Source organism: Neodiprion lecontei, chromosome 6, assembly GCF_021901455.1.
Source record: "Neodiprion lecontei isolate iyNeoLeco1 chromosome 6, iyNeoLeco1.1, whole genome shotgun sequence".
Taxonomy (NCBI): domain Eukaryota; kingdom Metazoa; phylum Arthropoda; class Insecta; order Hymenoptera; family Diprionidae; genus Neodiprion; species Neodiprion lecontei.
The window spans coordinates 18,420,515-18,443,486 of record NC_060265.1 but is presented as its reverse complement, the minus strand read 5'-3'; the positions used below and the strand labels follow the sequence as shown (position 1 = coordinate 18,443,486).

General features: G+C 36.5%; 2 protein-coding genes and 1 long non-coding RNA gene across 9 annotated transcripts in view; 1 reads left to right on the top strand and 2 right to left on the bottom strand.

Moving 5' to 3' along the window:
• Positions 1-1,646: 1,646 nt before the first annotated feature.
• Positions 1,647-4,454, bottom strand: LOC124294963. Of its 3 annotated transcripts, XR_006904869.1 has the most exons (5): positions 3,356-3,461; positions 2,992-3,124; positions 2,399-2,474; positions 2,250-2,315; positions 1,647-1,896 (listed from the first exon to the last, which is right to left on the bottom strand). It is a non-coding gene; the product is annotated as an uncharacterized LOC124294963 (long non-coding RNA). The 3 variants fall into 3 exon arrangements; XR_006904870.1 differs by lacking the exons at positions 2,992-3,124; positions 3,356-3,461 and adding an exon at positions 4,431-4,454; XR_006904868.1 differs by lacking the exons at positions 2,992-3,124; positions 3,356-3,461 and adding an exon at positions 2,581-2,655.
• A 2,973-nt stretch (positions 4,455-7,427) lies between these two features.
• LOC107227190 (acid phosphatase type 7) lies at positions 7,428-13,502 on the bottom strand. Of its 5 annotated transcripts, none has more exons than XM_046742923.1 (8): positions 13,402-13,502; positions 11,181-11,287; positions 10,810-11,004; positions 9,700-10,027; positions 9,430-9,612; positions 9,130-9,349; positions 8,280-8,474; positions 7,428-8,116 (listed from the first exon to the last, which is right to left on the bottom strand). In XM_046742923.1, exons 2-8 carry the CDS (start codon positions 11,275-11,277, stop codon positions 8,033-8,035), a joined length of 1,302 nt encoding a protein of 433 aa, XP_046598879.1. In that variant the 5' UTR covers positions 11,278-11,287; positions 13,402-13,502; the 3' UTR covers positions 7,428-8,032. The 5 variants fall into 5 exon arrangements, with proteins under 5 accessions (XP_046598879.1, XP_046598877.1, XP_046598878.1 ...); XM_046742921.1 differs by lacking the exon at positions 13,402-13,502 and adding an exon at positions 13,151-13,179 and having other exon boundaries at positions 11,181-11,290; XM_046742922.1 differs by lacking the exon at positions 13,402-13,502 and adding an exon at positions 13,151-13,179.
• A 4,803-nt stretch (positions 13,503-18,305) lies between these two features.
• LOC107219230 (protein PALS1) overlaps positions 18,306-22,972 on the top strand; it is a 70,058-nt gene continuing 65,391 nt past the window's right edge. Inside the window, exons 1-2 of the mRNA XM_046743938.1 lie at positions 18,306-19,813; positions 21,193-21,305. Coding sequence (XP_046599894.1) covers positions 19,750-19,813; positions 21,193-21,305 — 177 coding nt within the window. The 5' untranslated portion in view covers positions 18,306-19,749. The remainder of the gene's footprint in view (positions 19,814-21,192; positions 21,306-22,972) is intronic.

Sequence of the window (22,972 nt, the reverse complement as noted above, 5' to 3'; positions counted from 1 at the left end):
GTCTTTAAATCACTACGCAGCGTTAAATACTGTCTCATATACGAAGCATCCATTTCATCTCGTTCAAAATTAGCGCATCCGTGATGTATGGCAGTTACTCTGAATTTTTTTCCATCCGAATACTTTTCGAAAAACAATTCTGCTCCTCCACCCAACGCAGATACTTCACTTGCGACCAGTTAAAACAGCGTTTCGATTCTATGCCTATGAAAATTCAAGATCGAGAGAGCAAATGAAAAGTTATTGGAATAATTATAAATACTAATGCTATGGAATACATCGAGCGCGCGTCGAATAGAATCCCATTTCGAAATGAATAATTCTTCTCTTTTCATATCATAGCTAATCTAGTAATACAGGTAAATAGGATGGTTGGAGGTGTTCGGAAATGGTAGGAGGTGGTCGGCGCTGGCAGAAGGTGATAGGGGGTGATCGAAAGTGGCCATTGATGGTCGGAGGTGGCAGGGGGAGGTAGGAGGTGTTCGTAAATGGTAGGACATTTCATAAGTTAAAATCGACGATGATCCGGTACATCAATTTTATCGTTACAGATTTTCGTTTCCCATGAGGCATAGAGTATTCAACAACGATAATGCAGTCCTTAAAATTCATCATTCATCTCTGTCTGGAAAGCTGATTCGCAAGGCGTGGTATTCTAGATATGTCAAGACTAAGCCAGCGGCACGTGTTTGCATTATTAGAAAAATACCTGTACTCTACATACACTGTTTCTAATCTTTTGCTACATTTGGTTTAATCCCCATGCTTCCACAGCACGAATAGTCGGAAATGTTTTTGATTATCCATAATAAAATAAAAGAAGTAACAAAGCTTAAATTTATTGTTAAAGCTCCAATGAATACATCAAACTGCGGTCGAATTCATTTATTATTTGCACATGACCTCTGTACATTTGATAAATTATTTCTAAATACATTGAAACATGTGTATTTATAATGAAATACCATGCAATGGACTGTGTAAACTATAAACTATAATTTCTATCAAATAGCTGCTTTTATGTGAACAGGGCTTTGAGACTCAGTTAAGTTGGATCTAGATTTTTGCCATCGTATGTAGGACATTGGGTTACAAGAACAAATGCGAATTACGAAGAACTCCGTATTAGAGATAAGGATATTTTAGTTCGAGTATACCTATACACAGAAATCCGTATGTGAATATACTAAAACCTCTGTGTATACCTCTCTGTATACATGTATGTACACATGCATAAGTATACATATACATATACCTGTACACATACATGTACACAAATAATCGCCAAGAAATTAGAAACACTCACAACTTGTCGCAAATACAGTAAAACGTAATGTTAGTAATATACAAATTACACAAGCGCAACATAAAAATTAATAGACTAGAAAAAAGTATTTAGAGAGCTTATCTAATTCCGATCTTGTCACAATAGATCATTAACATAATCAATATACAGTTTAAGCTGTATTAGCTACATTCACAATTAGAGATAATATTTTTTATCCATTTTTATAGTTATTTAATTTCTTGTACAACAATTTTTCAAACTTCACCGCAAAATGCCCAACGAGTTCTCGTAGTGCAAATACGAGTCCAATTACCTTACAGATGGCATTACATTGATTTTTGCCTTTTCGCGTCGAGTTATAAATACAGAGAAATCTCAATGAGGGCTCATTTCTATAAGATTTATTGTAGTGCTATATTCGTAGCTGTACCTGTTATTCTATATTATATACTGTCCCTAATTTTAAACACACACCACAACAATGTCTGAAAGCACAATGGCAAGAGAGGAGCAATCTACATCTTAATAAATCTTTTCTTTTTTATACGTAGCACAGCGATGTCACGTCGGAGGATATGTACTAGTGGATCACTAGGTGGGGCACAGAACTGAAACATAATTATGTTGAAAATCTTCAACATCTCTTACAGAAAGTAGGTACGTTGCTAGACCTTATATACCAACAATGAATATTCATAGAGGCTATATCCATAAATACTTACAAAAGTAAACTAATATTTCACCCGCAATTGCTTGTTACTGATAACTTGATATGATTACAATTTGGTTTATTACGGTTCACTTATTTTCAGACAATCCTGAAGTTGTATTCCAAGTTTTTCTAAAAATTCATCGCCTGAATAACATTACGAACTTCAACATCATGATAATAACTGGACCGTGAAATATACAAGTATTTATCTCGCACGGATTCAAGACAAGGTGAAAGAAATCAACCCACCTTTCAATATGTAGTCCGTTAATAATGTGGGCACCGTTGGACTATCCTCATTAATATCCTTTTATACTGAAAACAAAAACATATTGTTAATTTCGAATGAAGTTATTAAGTCATTGTTGGTACTGTTACCAAGAAGTTGTAAAACTTACTCTTAATGAGGACTTGTAAAGCTTGATTATCAGTTGGGCCACTGTCCATGTGATAAGGTATCACTGTTGTCAAATACTGTAAATTTCCAATATATTTTTGTCAGGTTAGAAACGTATCTCATAGGTCTAACAAGATTGACAAAGTACTAATCAGACTTTGCTCGTAAATCTAAGATGCCTACCTTGGAATCTTGTATGGATCTATGCTGCGGCAAAGGGCTGTTACTATTTTGTATTTGGTTTCTCTTCTTTGTCACTCCACCCTATCCTACCCTACCCTCCCCCCCCCAACGAGCATTCTGCTGCTATTACTACTACTACTCCTATTACTACACTTACTCCTGATCCTACTCCTACTTCTACTCCTGATACTACTTATTCACCTGATCCCACAGCTACTCGAGGTTCTACTCCTGATCCCACACCTACTCCTGATTCTACTGCTGATCCTACACCAACTCCTGATTCTATTCCTGATCCTACACCTACTCCTGATTCTACTCCTGATCCTTCTTTTATTCGTATTTCTACTCCCACTCCTACTCCCATTCCTGATCCTACTTCATCAAATACTATAATGATGTTAAACTCACCGAGCACAAATCCTCGTTCTCCTCTTCCACCGTGTTCTCCTCGTCTTCCTCGTCCTCCTCCTCGTTCAGCTCGACTGCCTTCATCCACCGCTAACTACCTCCAACGACCACTGCTAACCACCTCGGGTTATACCTGGAATAGTGATAAATATTTTTAGTATAAGAACACATCAAAAATATCATGTAAGGATTAATATAATTAATTAATATGTAATAAATTTTATTAGCGCATTTGAAGCTACTGAACATGTGCTTGCGCGAAAAATGAATTGTAGTAATTTATTGTAAACATGACAAGTTTGAAAAATTCTAAATACAATGTTCATGCAATCACCAATAAATATTATAAAAATGTTTCACTCACCGAGCACAAATCCTCGTCCTCCGCGTCCACCTCGTTCTCCTCATCTCCCTCATCCTCCTCCGCGTCGACCTCCAACCACCGCCAACCACCGATAACCACCTCGGATTATACCTGGAACAGTAATAAATATTTTCAGTATAAGAACACATGAAAAATATTCTGTTCGGATTAATATAATTGATCAATTAATTAATATGTAATACATTTCATTAGTGCATTCAGAGCTACTGAATATGCGCTTGCGCGAAAACTGAATTGGAATAATTTATTGTAAACATGACAAGTTTGAAATATTTTAGATGAAATATAATTACAATTGCCATCAAATATTACAAAAATGTTTTACTCACCGAGCACAAATCCTCGTCCTCCTCGTCCACCTTGTTCTCCTATTTTCCTCGCCCTCCTCCTCGTCCACCTCCGACCACCTCCAACCACCGCCAACAACCACCGATAACCACCTCGGGTTATACCTGGAATAGTATAAATATTCCAAGTATAAGAACACATGAAAAATATTGTGTTTGGATTAATATAATCAATTAATTAATTAATACGTAATAAATTTTATGAGCGCATTTGAAATTACTGAATATGTGCTTGCGCGAAAAATGAATTGAAATAATTTATTGAAAACATGACAACTTTCAAAAATTTTGAATACAATGTAAATGCAATTACCAATAAATATTATAAAAATGTTTCACTCACCGAGCACAAATCCTCGTCCTCCTCGTTCACCTTGTTTTCCTTGACTTCCTCGTCCTTCTCCTCGTCCACCTGCAACCACCGCCAACCACCTCCAACAACCACCTTCAACCATCTCGGGTTATACCTTGAATAGTAATAAATATTTCCAGTATAAAAACACATTAAAAATATTGTGTAAGGATTACTATAATTAATTAATCAGTTAATAATATAATAAATTTTATCAGCGCATTCATAGCTACTGAATTTGTGCCTGCGCGAATAATGAATTGAAATAACTTATTGTAAACGTGACAAGTTCGAAAAATTTGAAATGAAATATAATTGGAATTGCTATTAAACATTACAAAAATGTTGAACTCACCGAGCACAAATCCTCGTCCTCCTCGTCTTCCTCCTCGTCCACCTCCCACCACCGCCAACCACCTCCAACAACCACCGCCAACGACCTCGGGTTATACCGCGAATACTAATAAATATTTTCAGTATCAGAACACATAAAAAATATTGGGTAAGGATTATTATAATTTTTGTAACGACACATATTATCCAGAAGTTTGTGAGAAAATTTCAAAAAATTATAGAAATTTTATTAGCGCACTGACAGCTACTGAATTTAGGCTTGCGTGAAAAATGAATTAAAATACGGAGCGCTTGTCCTGGAAGTCAAGCTTCACCAGGTAGCAAACCTGGAGCGCAGGAACCACGAAGTGCTTGTCCTGGAATTTAAGTTTCATCAGGTAGTGGACTCGGAGCGCAGAAACTACGGAGCGCTTTGTCCCGGAAGTCGAGTTTTACCAGGTAGTGGACCCGGAGCGCAGAAATTACGAAGCGCCTGTCCTGGAACTCAAGTTGCACTAGGACGCGGACCCCGAGCGCACGATCCAGGAGGTAGAGAACCCGGTACTCGAAATCTGCGGAGCGCGATTTTCATACGTCCGCTCTACTGCGCGGTTGTTTCCAGACTGAGGAATTTGGCTAGCAGATTTTCAAGCAGATCGATGACGTTAAGAGAAAAAAAATTCTGAGTGACGTCACTTTCTGAAGATCCGAACATCCAAACTTTGGTTTCGAACTTTAATACTATGTATGATGATGTATGATGTATGATGTATGATGATATGATACGATGTATAATGATTTTAGTTTGCACATTTCGTACAACAAATACGCACTTTATCCTTCCTGCCGATTCCAGACTCAAGCGGCCAGGCCCTTCGATAGTCAGCCGTTGACTAAAGATATATTCTTCAGTTAACGGGTTAGCTAACTATGCTGCCGTTCTGCGACAGTTGGATGATAAAAAATTTTGCTCATACCTTTCAAATGTGTGTTAAAATACACTTGAAGTTCCAAGAAGCTTTGTTTTTTCTCTCCCTATCACCTTTTTAGGTCTTCAATTCACTACACGGCGTTACTGTCTTATATACCGAGCATGCATTTCATCTCGATCAAAATCCGCGCATCCGTGATGTATTACAGTAACTCTGAATTTTTTTCCATACGAATACTTTTTGAAAAACAATTCTGCTCCTCTACCCAACGTAGATACTTCACTTGCGACCAGCTAAAACAGCATTTCGATTCTATGCCGACGAAAATTCAAAATCGAGAGAGCAAATGAAAAGTTGTTTGAATCATTATGAATACTAATGTTATGGTACACATCGAGCGCGCGTCGAATAGAATCCCATTTCGAAATGACTAATCCTTCTTTTCTCATATTACAGCCGTATTATTGTATATAATCTAGTTTGTCTCCTGGAAAATTATAAAATTTATAGTATGGATCACGTATTAATCCTAAATGTATCATACATATCAATATCGTACATGGACCGCGTGTGCGTGTATACTTTTTGGTCTCTGCATCATTATTAAATCTGATCTGTTATCATTTATAATCTAGGTATTAATTCTTCCCTCGGGTACGTATACTTTAATTAAATCACTGTTTTGCTACGAATTTTGGAAGAAATTTATTCTCATTAATTATTTCTTGTATCGCCGACAAGTCGGTAACGCTTCAACTCGATAAGTACACACAGGCTAAATACTGGCTTGGGATTACTATTGCGAAGACTGTGTTACTCGGAAGGTGAATGCAGCCAGCATCATGTCGAAATCGGTAACTCTCCGATGTTCTGCAATAAGTTCTCAACTCCACCGTCGGAACATCTCAGGAGGCGCACGCGCACGACGATTTTCGGTCGTCACACCAAAGCCCATAAGGGTAACTGTCTTTACCTTCTTCAGTCAACGGTTTTACATTTGCATGTGGAAAATCAAATCTGCTGCTGAAGATTACATGGGCACATAAACATTTTACTCAAGAAAATAATTGTATGATGAATGTATGTGACCATAGCGACACATATTAGTGAAAATGAAATGCATGATGAATCGAAAGACCAAAGATCAAATAAAATTCCATCGGTACGTTTTCTTGATGAAAAGAAAACGGTAATCACACTGAATCAATTTCAAATCAAAATCAAATGCAAAGGATACACAATAATGAGTGTGTGGGGTAATAATAAAGTAATTACGCATCATGTATAAAATTATTATTATTATATTAAAATACCTCAAAAATTAAACGTAGCGTTTTTACGTAGAGTATAGTTTGGATTGCTTCTTAATTACCCTACTATTCTTCAACATTTTCCGAATTTTTTTTTAGCTGATTGAGGCATTCTCATGACTGTATAGTAGCGTAGACAGTATACAATGACTTCATCCTTATGCAAATCGCATGGAAACGAGAACTCACAATTTATTAGAGCATCATCATCTGTCACCTGATATAAATGGGTACGCAATAGTTGAAGTGCTTTTCGCAAATAAAATGATTGAATTTAGGATCGACGCCGAATTTTTTAGCAGCACTGTACCACTTTTGAAATATAATAGGATCCTTGGGAGCACGAAACAAGGAGATTGTTTCGTCAGCTCCTAGACATCCGCTCCGACAATCGGGAAAACAACAGTTCACCACTTTCTTGTCTTTCGAGTAAACGACAGAGATCCAAACGTCGATCCCGAATTGCCTGTCAACTTTCGTAAATACTGTATTGTTAAATTACCGCCATTATTGTTTAACTCATCCGCACCGACGCATGAGGCCCCTGGCGGATTCCCACCTTACTAAGATAAAGTAATCACAGCGACCGAGAGCCAGTCGGACCCTTTCTTATTTTTACACCGTCGGATTCATAGCACTCTGTATTAGAGGTAAATACCCAACGGGCTTGAAAAACTGTTTGAAGGAGTGGAAGGATTACCATTCGACTGTGTTTTAACTGATGTACGGGATTACGGGCGTGTACGTCGAAATCGTACTAGATCAATGAAAATTATATAAATTGTTTCCACTTTTATTTCAAACTCCTATGTAAAATTTAAAAGCGAATATCTGAATCATATTGGAGTTATTTTACTTTTAATTTAACGTTATTTTACATTGAGACCTTAGAGCATATACTACTGGATGTAGCTACCCATGCCGTCAATCTCGCGAAAATTGTGGCCGTGTGATACGAGCGCGATATATTACCGGGTTACCTGGATACTCCGGCTCACTCACACGGTATTTCATTGGCTGAAAGGAAACGTATCGGCTAATCAGGTTGTAGACATAGCATACTGCTCTATCTCACTCCTCCACCACACTTTCTGTACATGCGAGGCTACTTCCAGCATGATACAAGATTGAGCCTGACAGTTGCTCTAATAAGAATCATGCGTCAAAAAGTACCTACATGTGCATATACAACAAATTTTATTTCCTGTACTACCATCTGTCAAAGATGAGAATATTGTGTAGTTTTTATAAGTACTAGTGCTCATAAAAATTACAAAATAGTTGACTCATTGACAAAGCTAGTGCAGAAAACAAAATTAATAAAATTCAAAGGAAACATAATATCATGCATGTATGTTAATATCCCAGTTATTTCTTTAAAATTAATTTGGAGTGTATTCAGGCCATAAATCATCTTTGATTAACCATAATCGGTCCAAAACTGCTCCTTGTTTGTCATCGGATACCTGTAGGTAAAGAGATCGTTAAGTAAGTACTAATTATCAAGTCTGTTTCACAATTATAATAATGGCCGTTCAAAGCTGAATAAGGACTAGTTGTTTCAGACCCTTGTTGCAACAAAACATACCAAAAAATTACAGCTATCTTAGTATGGGGAAAGATTCTGACCTGCTCTAGATACAAATGAGTTGTATTAAATGCCTTCAAACGGGTATATCCATAGTCAGAACTACGGTACGCAGACCAGTCTGGCCTATTAGGGATAAACTTCTCTTTCCCTTCCTTACAACCAGCAGATCCAGTTACTATATGCACTGGAGCTTTGTAATTTCTGTATGGTTGCTCATATGATCCATTGTACACCTGAATTTAATGGGAAATTCAAATAGTTGATGATTTCATTGAATTGTTAAATTATCGTTTTCACTATAGAATGGTACACATGAGTCGTTTGAATCCTCGACATTTTACCAATGAGATATTCTGTGGAGTTCAATTTGCTTAGCATTATTCTACTGGTGTGTATAAAAAAAGATTGGGTTAGGGATAGTTTACTGCCACAGGCTCCTTGGAATCGGTTAGTTTAGCTATAGCTGGTAGGACGTAAACATCTGTCGAGGATGCAAATGATCCGCCATAAAAAGACCCTCTTTTAGTTGCTGAATTCTCCCATATTTGTTTTTCCCAAAAGTACGGAATCTCAAGTAAAAATGTCTAAAAGGATTTCTTTTCAAATAACTCACTTCACAAAAGTTATTAATGTTTCAATGTTACCGTGTATTTTGTGCATTTTTTTTGGACGATTGAATTAACAATTCCCAAATTAATGTTACAATATTATTATTGTTCAAACTTATAGTCAAAACTGTAAAGAACACTTATGATTTTTTTCGGAATTTTTAGTAATGTTAAGGGTTGTTAAATACGTTGGGAACGCAAACAACCCTCAGAAGATGCCAAAAAATAGTGCACCATTCTAGAATTAATTATGATGAGTATCAATTGTTCCATACAATACCTTAAAGTTATACATAGGCCACAAGCGTTCGTAGCTGTGTTCATGAGCCCATATTTCCAGATCCACTTTGTGTTTATAAAACAAATCTTCCAAACCGAACCAGTGGAAGAGTGGCAATCCAACTCTGACCAGCGATTGATGATTTGTACAATCATCGGCGTTAGCATTACTGCAGTACATTGGTCTGTGTCCAAAAGTAACGATCCAGGGACGTTTGGCTCTATAATAAAATTTATTATTCGATTTCTCAATTCAATGGAAAAACATCAGACAAAAATCAAATCTTATATGAAATCTTACCTATTTTCAGGTTTATTGGCTTCGCGCAAGTCATTGTCGAGCCATTCATACTGTTTAACAAGCTGTTTCAATCCATAATTCATAAAATAATAGGCTTCTGTTTCAATGCCAATAAAATGCACAGGACCCATATTAAAGCTGTACCAAAGGCCTTCTGATTCTCCAGGCATTGTGAAGCGGGCTCTATAAAGTATGCATTTGGCATTTACAAACATACTTACAAAAAGAGTATCATTTAAAGCTAAAACATTTCAAAGTACTTATTCTTACCTATAGTTACTGAAATTGTATTTCTCTTCGTGATTACCAGGCACTGTCATGTATGGCAGATAGGCTGCAATTGATTCAATTTGCCGCATGAACTGGTCTCCGACAGCTGCATTGTTTGTATTCATATCATACGCAAAATCACCTACATGAATTGCAGCATCGTACAGACCGCGCTGAGTTTCTTCTTGTAGCCTGCGCAAACTCTGTGCATTTTCATTACCCATATCTCCAAAAATAACAACTTGGGGAGCCCATGTTGCCTGGTTACTCGGTGCAGTTACAAAATAAAACATGTCTGACCATGCGTATTCATTTCCGCATTGGTACACTGTGATTTAAAATGATACGAAATAGGGTATAAATATAATACTAGTAATAGTAATATAATTTAATAGTAACATAAGTGCCATGGCTTTGCTTACAATAAAAGTTATGTGAAAATTTTTATGTTATTAAGGGGAGCGCCGGGTAAACTTGCCAAGTCTGGCATTTTTCAATAGAACTAAATGCATATCAGATTACTTGTTTTCGGGTCTTAAAAACCATAGACAACCATCTCAAAACCGAAAAAATGTTTTTGGTAATGAGTGTTTCGGTCTTTGATAAGTTTCAGACGACCCGCTCTTATTTCTGTTGAACAAGATGTCGGGTTGATGCATCGATTTTTTTAGGCCCCTAAACTGAAAGCAAAATTGAAAACCCATATTTTACCCTTTCTCTTGAGAAGTTTGCGTTATTCCTGTCAAACCAAGAATTCATAACTTCCTCCGATTTTTCTTGTGTTCCTAGGATCTATCCTAGCATCAGTTCATTTTTTCTTTCAGATTTGGAGACATAAATAAAATAAAAGCGATCCTAGACATTCTTTGTATGGATATTAGGAATCCTAAAAAAATCGATGTGACAGCCAGAGATCTTGCTTAAAAGAAATAAGAGCGTGTAGCCTAGAACCTATCACGGACCGAAACACGTATTAACAAGAACGTTTTTTTTTGGTTTTGAGATGGTTGTTTGTGGTTCTTAAGGCCCAAAAACAAGTGATCTAATAAGCATTCAGTTACACTCAAATATGCAATCACCTGATACTTCTCTTGAGTCAAGATTTCTTACCGTATTTACTCCCTGGTGTTAAGTCTTTCAGCAATACCCTGTGTATGTATTGCTTGTGTTTTTTTCGTCCCCCATCAACAAATGGAGTTGAATTACCCTTGGCTGTGAGTGCGTAACCATTAATACCATATTGAACAATGGATTCCTGAGTTTTATCCATTGTAGTCCAAGTGATGGAGATATCATGCACATTATCTGTGTAAAATTGATTAAATCTGACTATTAGCTGATGATATACAATCATGTTTAACCACATCTTTTATAACTGGCCAAAAATTAAATAGCATAAACTTCATGGATTATAATTGAATTATGCACAAAGAAATTTGTAATAGGCCATTCATTTGTGTACTAGAAATAGTAGATTTTACCTCCATATGCGATGTGCACAGCTTCCGGTTGATACTGAACAATTCCTAAGGCTGAACCCAAGATTCCCAAAACCAGGATCAATGATGTGGGAATCATTGTGCATGTACTGCTAGAAACAAAGAAGTGATTAACGTGACATTTCCACTGAGAGTTCGCTTCATTTATCTATTGTGACTGATGGATAATGAGAACATGTGACTCAGACTACATGTATATGAGCAGAGTGTATGTTAGATTGATCAAAGTTCGTGTAGACACGTTTACATTGGATTGCATGTACTACATATTTGTGATATTATTATGACCTCTCCTCCCCTTTGAATCAGTACAATTAGGTAAAATTGTTCAAGGACAGATAAGCTAGATTTTGAAACCAATGCCTATGGTTAAATGTTCAATGATTTGCAAACAAGGTAGTATATTTTTTTTAAACTTTTACACAGCTCTCTTTTCCAGGTTTCATCACTTGAGATATGTACTTATTCTAGAAACCTTGTAGGTAGAACTTGTTCAAACGATAAATAGAATATTAAATCCTGTTTCCACATTTCATTCAAATACACTTTACACACTGCTATTCTCACAAACTCGTCTACTCTTATTTACATACTATGACTATATATGTATATATTTGTCAAAAAATTAAAAAGATAATTTGCAATAGAGAAGTTGATTCTGTGAAGAGGCAAAATGCGTGTAAGTTGTATATGGATGCATATAGGTATGTACATACATATACTTATAAGTAACCCTACAATAAGATATGAGAATGACAAATAAAGCAAGATGATGGCAAAATGATTTGCACATATTATTGTATGAATGTTATCCAATGACACAGGGATTTTTAATCAAGGCATTTAAACGACTTCTAGGAAGTACGTACGACACGAAACTCTAGAGTGTCAACCACATCATTATAGAGGAAAAACTGTGATGAAAAACAATTAGGACCAATAAATACAATAAATAATGTATCCTTCAGTGAAAAGTCTATTGTAGTAGCAGGATTATGGATGAAGAAATACGAGTTGAAGAGTATCGTGTAAATTACGCAATCACTTACTTTTTTGAACTCAATTGTATCATTTACTGTACTACGGATCTAAATTGTTAACATTAATGAACTTCGTATCCAATATTCTCCGTCACTTGGACGGAGGTGGACAGCACGGCTTGTAAACAGGTCACGGTATAAAAATATAGGTGCTTCGATGCAACTTCGGTTTGTGACTGACTAGATTCTACACCAGTGTTGCCAAATGTTCCGGGCGTCCTACCCCTAGACTGATTTTGTTTCTCCCTGAAAATACCCTAGATACCCCTACTACTACGGACTTATGGGCGGAGCAGGCTAGGCTTGTGGGCGAGGGGTATGCGCCTTGGGGAGAGTACATGTGGGCCGTGTTCGTAAATTGACCAACAGTACTGAAAAATCCCTAGGACAGAGTCAGAGCTATACACGAACTTGGGAGCGCAAAAGAGATGAAAGATTGCTGACAGTACTGTCAGTCAATTTTCGAACACGGCCGTGATAGCACGTCGGCCATATTGATGAGATAAGTTTTCGGGCGCCACGTTTAAGCGATTCACTTTAGGCAGTATTAGTTTTTCGGACAGATCGTTGGGATAAACTATTTCCGCGAACTGTATAGGTATTTACGAACACAGTTTCAATTCTTTTTGTATAAAAAACTGTGCAGGTAAGCACATTGTTTTTAAATCCAATTTTAATTCCGGCGTACATTCTGTAGAGGTGCAAAGCACTTGTACATAGAACCAGAATAATACTGAGTATAAATATAAACAAAGAAAAAAACAAAAAAAAAATATAATACAATGACAGAATGAACAGAAAACATCGCGTTGAATAATTCGTAAATTATTGTATATAGAACCTACATAAATAAATGATTTATGTTCACATGCTGAAATATATTTGTATTAAAAAACTATGAATTGAACTCACATTTGGAATAGCATCGTCTTTTAGCCTAACTTTGAAGGCAGATGTTCGATCGAATGATTCCGGTGAAAAATGACATGAACATAAATAAGCATACTTTGGCACACTTGTGTTCGTCAACCCTATCGTATCAAGCCATATCCTACGCCTCTCAATATTTTTCGGAAAACTTGAATGAATATAGATACAAATACATTACTTGGAATCACAGCATTCATATTATTTACAGTTCCAGAAGCTTTACTTATACTTACAGGTGAAATGTAGCCTTATTCTGTACTTCGACCTCACATTGTTTTTGTGATTTTGAGAAAGATCTGCTTTTGCAGTTAAGCGCTACACAATAAGGTATGTTGTATTATTCTGAATTCTCAGTCTGTGATCGGGTACCTTCTGACCTAACCTATACAATAATAACAAACAACCACACGTGCGTACACATCCGTGTGCGTCCGTGGTCCGTGGTATACGTATATCTATTTAGCTCATCAAGGTGGCTGACGGCTCTGATTCCCTTTCCCTCTTTCGCCGCATCCCCGCAGGAAAAGACTTCGTCCATAAGTCCGTGCCTACTACAATTTCTATTGATGTGGGGGAAATCTAGACCTAGAATTGATGCGATTTTAAAAGGTTAATTTCAGCTCATTTACGGCGATTTTGACCAATACAGTGGAAGGAGTTTTAATAGTATATTAAATGGAAATTTACGTCGGTCTCGATTAGATCCATAAATTAACTGATTATTTAACTCGACGTAAGTAAAACTTATGGAGGGTAGAGGTACGACAGAGGACAATGTTATATGGGCTTTCAACTGGAAAAGTTTCCGCTACAAAGCAGTAAGCAAATAGTGGTTCAATAAGTGATCAGAATGGCGTTGATAAGCAATAACGGTTCATCCTGAACTTATGGTTGAAGTGAAGTATGTCAAAGGGGTGTAGCAAAATATGGAAAATGCATGGTCAGCTGCTAGCGTAGTGAAATGAAAATATACTCAATATAACCTGAAAACTTGTCACAAGATCTTATTGAAACCCAATCCTGGTTTTCAAATTTTTACGATAGATTTAATAGATGGAACAAATAACTTTATTTCATTGAGATTTGGAAATGTCATTTTATAACTTTCTTGAAAACAGTGCCTGCAAAAAGCGGATATCTATCTTTCTCCGTTTAATTCTGTCCTGTTTTAATGATTCTAGAAATTCTAGGCGCTTTGAAATGTTCCATTTCGTTACAGCAAGGCCATCTCATATGTTACATACATTTACGGAAACTTTCTATACTTTATTGAGGTTATTGTTATCCTGGTAACTAGACCGCAGCGACAACTGGTGGTGCCTCTAGAATCGAAATTTGGCCTCGCCAAGCGATGCGAATAATCGTGGCTCCCAGCCACGGTCTTACATACAGGTCTTGTAACGGACGTGGTGGGGGGTGGTCAGTTCACGTCCGAAACAAAAGTACAACTTATGGCCACAGGAGCAACGCTACGAGTTATTCATAAGCTTATTATCATTATTTGGCGGAACCCTAACCAATCTCTGATACTCATCTACAGCTAACCTTACGTTGTAACGTCACTCATATGTTATGAATAACTGACAGCGCTGCGTGGTGGCCAGTAGTGGCAAAAAAAATCTAAACAATAACTCGGCTACCCCCACCACTCAAATTTCAGTTCGTTGCAGGACCTGCATGTAAGACCGTGCTCCCAGCGTAGGAGTTGCCAGACCTGTGTATAAGATCGTGTTCAAGAGGTAGCTTTGAACAGCTGTGCTATTACAGAATGTAAACAGTATTTTTAATCAATCAAAAATAAGTGCAATGTTCATTAAAACCTAATATTTCTCTTTCCAGACGAAATACGCGTAGGGTTATAGTGATGATTTATTTGATATATGTATACCGAGCATGTACAATGTACATACATTTTGCGGTAATAAATATCATAACATTTTCAGATGTAACCATATTTTTTACCGTTCAATTAGTAGCAAGAACAGTTATTTTTTATCGTCAAAAGAAGTTGAACTCATTAATTGTCAGACAAACTGTGAATCCTAAGCTGAGGCAAACGGCATTTGAGACACTAATACATAAATTTATACCTATAGCATCCGTTGACTGAAGATATACATACTCAGTCAATGTAGTATCGACTAGTAGTGTAGTGGGAGAGTGCTTATCTTGCACGTGGTCGACGCACGTAAAATCCCTTTACCGTTTTTATAATATAATATTATAATAGTATTGTTAAATTTTCTGGTGTAATGTTTCGTTTGTCAATTTGTATTTTTTTTAAATTGTTTTATTATGTGAATGTACAGCGTGACCACGAAGCTCTACAAGGTTATCTGCAACTGTTTATTTTATATCTACAACCCCTAGTACGACAGCGCAGCTAGTGGACAAACGAGGAACACAGTTTGGTCATACTACCATGACAATCCCCACCACAATAGCACCAATCACACTAATGCCTTGCGGGGCTGTAAACATTGCGGGATTGCAATCCCTACATCCAACGAATCGGTGTCGCTTTTCCAAGTTTTTTCGGAAAGTGTGAGGGAGCAAATGACAAAATTGGTAGACAATTGATAAGAAATCGAGGAGCAGTTAAAAGTAATATGCACTTGGTCCAATTGATAATTTTTATTTTGTAGATTAGTTTAATTCTGCAGTTCGTCGACGTAACCTCCAAACTAGACCCTCCGTTATTTTCCAGTTTGCTCGAAAACTATCAGGGAGCAAATTACGAGACTTGCGGAGTAATTACGGGCGGCCCAGGAATAATTAGTAGCAATCATTAGATTTTCCATACCACCATTCCTTTTGGCAATATATCAAATCGAATTCTACCACACTTCGCCTCGCGAAACGCTCTTCTTCGTTTTTTTTCTCGATTCATTCGAAAACCATGCAGAAGTAATACAAAAAACTAACAGAATAATTCAAAGCAATTAAGGAGCAATTCAAAGCAAATGTCATTTGGTTTGCATCACTATTGGTTTGTTTCAAATACTTCGTTGAATTTGGCGCCATTTTACTGGGCTACAAGTAACCGAAACTTTTTTTTGTTTTTTCTTGAAAAGCGCGAAGGAGTAAATGATAAAAATTGTGGTGTAATTAAGGGCAATTAAGGAGCAACTATTTGGCGTACATGTTTTTAACAAATTCAAAGGCCGTAGGCCAACTGTACACAGGTGAAATCAATATCTTATTCTTTTCCATCCCAATTTTTCCACGAAGATAGAAAATCCAACGTTACCGATGAATTGCTTACTAACTTTTATCTTGCCATCAAATACTTTGAAGTTGCTAATATCACCGACGAGCACTACAACGGAATCTATCGAAAAAATACTCCATGAAGTCACCCTCCGCTGGGCGCCACAGATTTCGGTCGAGCACACTCCTGTATTATAGTCTCCTTGTATTACGAAGAGTAACCCAGGGTGAGCAGTTTAACGACATGGCGCTATAGAGAATCATGCTCTCTAACTGTACAGTTAGTCATTGATGTTCTTTATATTTTTAATGTAAGTGTAAGATCTTTACATAGTTATCAGTTTTGAAATTGAAAACAGAACTGAAGAATTACATATGGAAAATTGAATTGATCTGTTTATCGAATGAATAAGTAATTACAGCCATTGAAAAACGAAGTACACGTCATTTAGTCAACAAATCGTTTCAGGATAAATAAAAAAAAATATTTTGTTGCAAATGTCTTGTTCACATTTAGCTGAACTTAATCTTAGTATTCAAATCGGACGGTTAAACAACTGTAGAATAATGAATCGAAGGCAACAACTATAAATACTCAAATGCTTTTATTATGATTCCAATAACGATATAATTGCTTTTAGATGTGACAAATAACAACATGACTGACATTATTTTTCGTCGGTTTGAAAATGTAATTTACGCGTGTAAGAAAACAACAATGCATAAAGCATTTATGCAAGTGTGTTAGTGAACAATTGCATATAACTATTGAACCATGCTATGGTTTGAGCTTGAAATCAGAAATGGATCTGCGCCATGAATATACGCGATTCACTCGAAAATAATGAAAATTTTTGGAAATTCGAACTCACAATTAACGAGACATCCCAAACGATAAAATATCACAACTGATCATTTTGGATTCAAAATTGTATGGATAATTTACATGAATTGTTATGTGGTACTATATAATCTGTCTCATTAAAAACATATTACAATTAACCCAGTTTTCGAGAAGAACGACAATTTTTAAAAACAGCAAGCGTTTGTTGTTGCCTTCTACATCCTGTATAAAGCAACAAGTCAGAAGTAAGGGTCCTCAAATTGGAGCATCCGTAGCATTTTCCAAGTGTCTCGTCTCATTTACAAGTGTCTACGTGCCCATGCTAGCTATAGTCCCAGGCTGGGTGCTCTCGAGTTAACTGAGACAGAAAATAATTACCCATCCACACGGAATGAAATGTGTGTTGGTCGATCGCGGCGATATAAAAAATAAAGGAAAGATAAAAATGGCCGAGAAAAAAGATAATAATAAAAATATAGAAAAATAATGAGGCAAGAGCCACAGTTATTGACAGGTTATAAATATATTGATAATCCTTCGCCTAAAAACTGTATACATATGAAGAGACTAAGGCAGATATTCCGATGACATAGTTATCAATAACAATTCGTTAATATTATATACCTTATATCATATCAGATACATAAAAACTATACCTCTTACCTTATGTACAGGTATCCGTTATCATTTTTTAATAAACTGATTTGTAATTTTTTTATCCAAGTCAATGCGAATGGCATTCTCAACACGTTGCAAAAATCTGGAGCATGTAAAAAAAAAAAACTAACAGAAATAACGAGAGTAAATGATAAAAAAACAGTATATATACTAGTACGAGTAGTATCTTTTTTTTATGGTGAACTCGCCCTAATAGTTATACGGGAAATTCGGTCAATTTTATCGAGTAGGATGGAAATGGTATTTGAGGAGTTGAATCAGGGTGGTTTTCTCGAGAGGGTTTCGATAAACCCGAATGACGCAGACGGGCTAGTGAGGCCGATGCGCCGTATCGAGTCTCGACTCGAAAGCATCCCCTAGGAGGAGGCAGCGGCAGAGCCAGACTGGCAGCATCGGGTCCCCTATATTGATCTCTCGGCTCACCTCTCCGTCGTGCATTCGGGACGAATCTCAGTGTTAGAAGGCGGTTTCTTCGCAATCTCCACCTATATGTGTGGAAATTAGGGATAAACGGAGCGCGGTGACGGCGGTCGAGCGGCAAGATGAGAAAAATAATAGTGGAACAATTGAATTTGTCGATAAAAAGATTGGGTGAAAGTGTTGCGGGATAAACGGGAGCAGTAACTGGGGATTGTGAGACAGATCAAAAATGAAAATTCAAAGTAAGTGCGGTGCGGGATATAACCGCGATAGAATGGGTGTACACCCATCGGGAAGAACAGTTTTGAACGATTGTACAAATTTGTTAAATCTATCGCACCGTGTTACATTACTATCGGCGTTAAACGGCGTACTTAAATTGAATTCTAAATGAATGACTCAACTGTGCAATGATAAAAGCCAGCAGATAACGGAGATAATGACAAGAATAAAAGATGGCCATAGTAGACACAATAAAGAAAACAAACCTAATCGAATCAAAAATCAATAAGAGTTAACCGAAAAAGTGAAATTTTAAATTCCGAATAACTTTGCATACCGATGGGCAACGAGATGTGAAGGGGCCCAAATCTGGGGCCCCGCAGTGCCCGAAGTAGTTATATCGTTCAAATGACAATTGCTAAATAAATGATCTCATATGTTCGGGAAAAATATAACCTGAATATACAGCAGTTGAAAACGCAGTCGGCCGTTAATAATATAAATCAAGGAAACCTGTCTTTCATATAACCCTGAGGATTTTCGAATCGCGGGTGCCAAATTCGTATTTAAATAATTACATAACGAATAATGTTTATAGAATTGAAAAGTGATCGTTGATGCGAATTGCCTTAGTATATATTCTATTAGTCTCCGAAGAGGGGATGATCATATTTAGAAAAGAGTCGAAACATAATAAATCCGTATTATAATATAACTATGAGTACCAACTATATCCAATTGTGTGTCGGTAGGGCAAGTGTCTTAAATAAACGTCTTTGAAGATCAAATTTTAAACTGTACTGTTAATAATAGCTCCGTTATAAGATTAAGATCATCTTGACTATCGTACATTAGTAATAAATACATACAACACACAAGTTCTATGCATATTATAAAAGATTGTATTTTCGCAAAGGGTAACAAGCGTTTTAAACCACCTTATGCTAAAAATCTTTATCTCAACTCATCGAATCAAACGACAGAAGTAACACCAATCGCACAACACGATGTAACCAGCAACAGTATCTACAGCGGTAAAAACAACTTCAATGACAACAATACAATAAAACCCTCGACGATTAATCATGAATTGTTGTGATACTCGATAAACAAGAATATACGCAGTCATTAAAAACAAATCTTAGATACGTGTAACAGATGTGAGGTGTCCTTTTAATAAAAATATTGGGGGAATAATACCGAAAAGATGGTGGACCTCGGTGGATACATCATCATCTTGATGAATCACAACGGAAAAGTCAAATTATACGGTAAGTTTTTGATAACGCTACAATCATCGACGATAAATCAAAGAAAACGTTCGTTTTACTTGCTAGAAATGAAACTGGATGTTTTTTCGGTTACAAATTGTTAGACACAAAACTTTGAATCTACCTGTGAAACATATTTCTACCATATCCAGTGTTTTGACAGGCCTTAAATAACTTGCGGATAAAAGGTACGTCAAAGAATGGCCTATCCCGTTTTCAAGTTACCCTTGGTCAGAAAACGCAAAGGTGTATTTTTTGATGGATTCAAAGTCAATCTGCACAAAAACTAAGGATATTTCTAGGAAAGTTTTATACATCAACATTCATGTTTTACATACGTGAGTTTATACGTAATCGAGAACATCTCATTTCCAATTCTGGTATATCTAATATTTCGTTGTCGATCCGCGTGTCTCTGTTAAGGAAGGAAGGAAGAAAGGAAGAATGAAACACTAAATATGGATACGTTTTTCGAGTGTATTCAAACATTACGTATTGACAAAGCATATTTATTTATCTAACTGATACGTGCGCGACGCGTATACACACAACAGGTTTTAGATAACGCCCATTAAGGATACGTATGAATGTGGATAGGTATAATAACACGCTATTGAATCGTTACCATAGAAACACAGTGATCAGATGCTATACGAAATCAAAGTCTTGGCTCACAGCCTGCATTCGATTGTATCAGCGCGAACCCGACATTCAAACCGTCCAAATTTCAAAGCCTCAGCTCAGCAAATGGGTCAAACCCCGACACAAAATAAACAGACTTTCGGGACGTAATGAAAATAGCAATGCATAGTTTTCTTTTAGCTTCGACGAAAATATTTTACTGAACCGAGTAAAGTTGAGTATTTTCACCGCAAATTTTATACATTGTACCTACTCGATTCTGATTGTTATGCTGCAGGTGTATTGTAGGTGCAAAAACCATTGCAGAACATCCCGATCATACTTGTAAATTATGTAAATAACTTTATGAATGATTCAGATGGCTTTCGATGCTTCCTCTTGTAGTTGAATCAATCTGTGTAAAATTTACAATGAAACATTGCGGTATGACTCAAACATGTTTTCGTCTGTAATGGTGTAATTGAATAAAAATTACGCTGACCAATGATTCAAAATTAAAAGAGATTTGTTCAATGATTTGATGTTTATTGCAGGTGTACGATTCAGTTATGTTTAGTTCCAGTATGAAATTTAAAACTTGAATTTCGTCGAATTAATTCGCTATCGTAACAATCGAATACGCGCATATTTACGCGCACACATGTGAAATGCCATTAGTTGCGATAACAATGAAGTAGTAAGTGATCGATCACTAGCAAATTGCAACAACAATTAAACGATTGTTTATTCAATTATAGGGTCACCCGCTGACAACGCGGACAACCTGGAGGTCGGTGACGAGATACTAGAGGTGAACGGTCGCACTTTGGAAAACGCAACGCACTCAGAAGTCATTCAACATATTCATCAGGTATTCTGTCCGATTATTCAAGTTTTTGTCAGAGCACTTGCAAGGATTGAATTTGAGTGTGTTACATTTAAGGTTTATTACAAAAATTCGGTTCTTTAAAACCAGGACTTATAGTGAAAGTATAAAAAATTGAAAAGTGATTCGTTAGATTTATCGTACATTCTTATTGCAGGGAATTTGAATTACTACTAATTACTTTATAAGTTGGGTGAAGTTTTGGAAAAATAAAATTGAGTTGATCAACCATTTCATCAAAAAGGGACTTACCAAAACTGTCAAAATCTAGTAGATTAGGCGCTTATTCATTTTATCGAACATGTTCAATTTATCCGCTGAAGGTTTATTAAACATGACCTTTCGCTTATCCAAATAAAAACTTCTCCACTGCAAAGCTTTAGACTGCAAAAATATCCTCCGAATTTAAAGACTTCCGACACTTGAAAAAAAATGCTACGTACATGAACTACACTTTTCTATTTTACTACGGATGATTAGTTTTTCACAACTATAGCTAACCGAAGTTTTATCGGTTGTATTAATACTGAATTAGAATTTATGCCAATGATTTGAGTAATGAAAACTAATCGACGTTTGAGCATGTGTTGTTAACAGTAAGTTAACTTTCCAAGTTTTCTTCTCATATGCATAGAGAAAAATTGTCCAACTTCTTTCATTATTCGCAAGACATTTTTACAACAGCCGGTGGCAAAATGGCAAAACTGAAACTGGAAACGAAAATGATCGTACTTTTCGTTTGTTGTACACCCACCTTCACGGTATCTGTCGACCCCGGAATTGGCAACCGAAGTGACGACACGTTCAATTTAGGTTGGCGATAGCTTAGGTAATGTAGGGATCTGCTAACTACGAGCTTGATTCTCATATTACCCTATATTACCCGGTTATTAGCCCTATATTACCTGAACTGTCGCCAAACTTAATTGATCGTATCACTTCGGTTGCCTATTCCGGTGGTGACAGATACCGTAAAGGTGCTCATGTACTATCTCAAGTCAACAATTTGTTCACGAATTTCTGCTAGGTTGTCAATTTTCAGTTAATGACGTACGTACGATTCGACTGTAAATTAACTAATTAGTCATACGTGTTTCGACAATTGCGCTACCTGGGACAATTCAGAGATAATAACGAACAGCAGATTGAAACTAATTTTGTTAGAAGTATTCGTGTGATAAAGCTGCTGTTTCTGTCAGTTTTGATTAATTCGATAACAGAAATAAAAACAATTTTGACGATGAGTTTCTTTTCACAGTTATGCGTAAAATTTCATCATATCATTACGATGGTAGCTTCCTTTGAAATAAAAATTCAACTTGCATTCGATTGATCGAATAGTCGAACGTTATACTTTTTCTTTCTTACCGTAACGATGAGAAATAGATACATTTTTAAACGACAAAGATGTAAGTCCTTTTAACATGGTACAAATATTTAGACACAATCGTTTGTGGACGGGCGTTCGTGTTTTTCGCATAATAGCGGAGTAAAATTGGGCAATCATTGTACGAGTACCTTAGAAAAGAAACGACTCGGGTATAACAAAGTCGATATTATAACTACCGTCGGAGTACATTTGGTGGCATACTCTAGCGGTTTGTTTTCGAACTACGACAGTCGAAGTTCTACACGAAAGTGTTAACATGGGA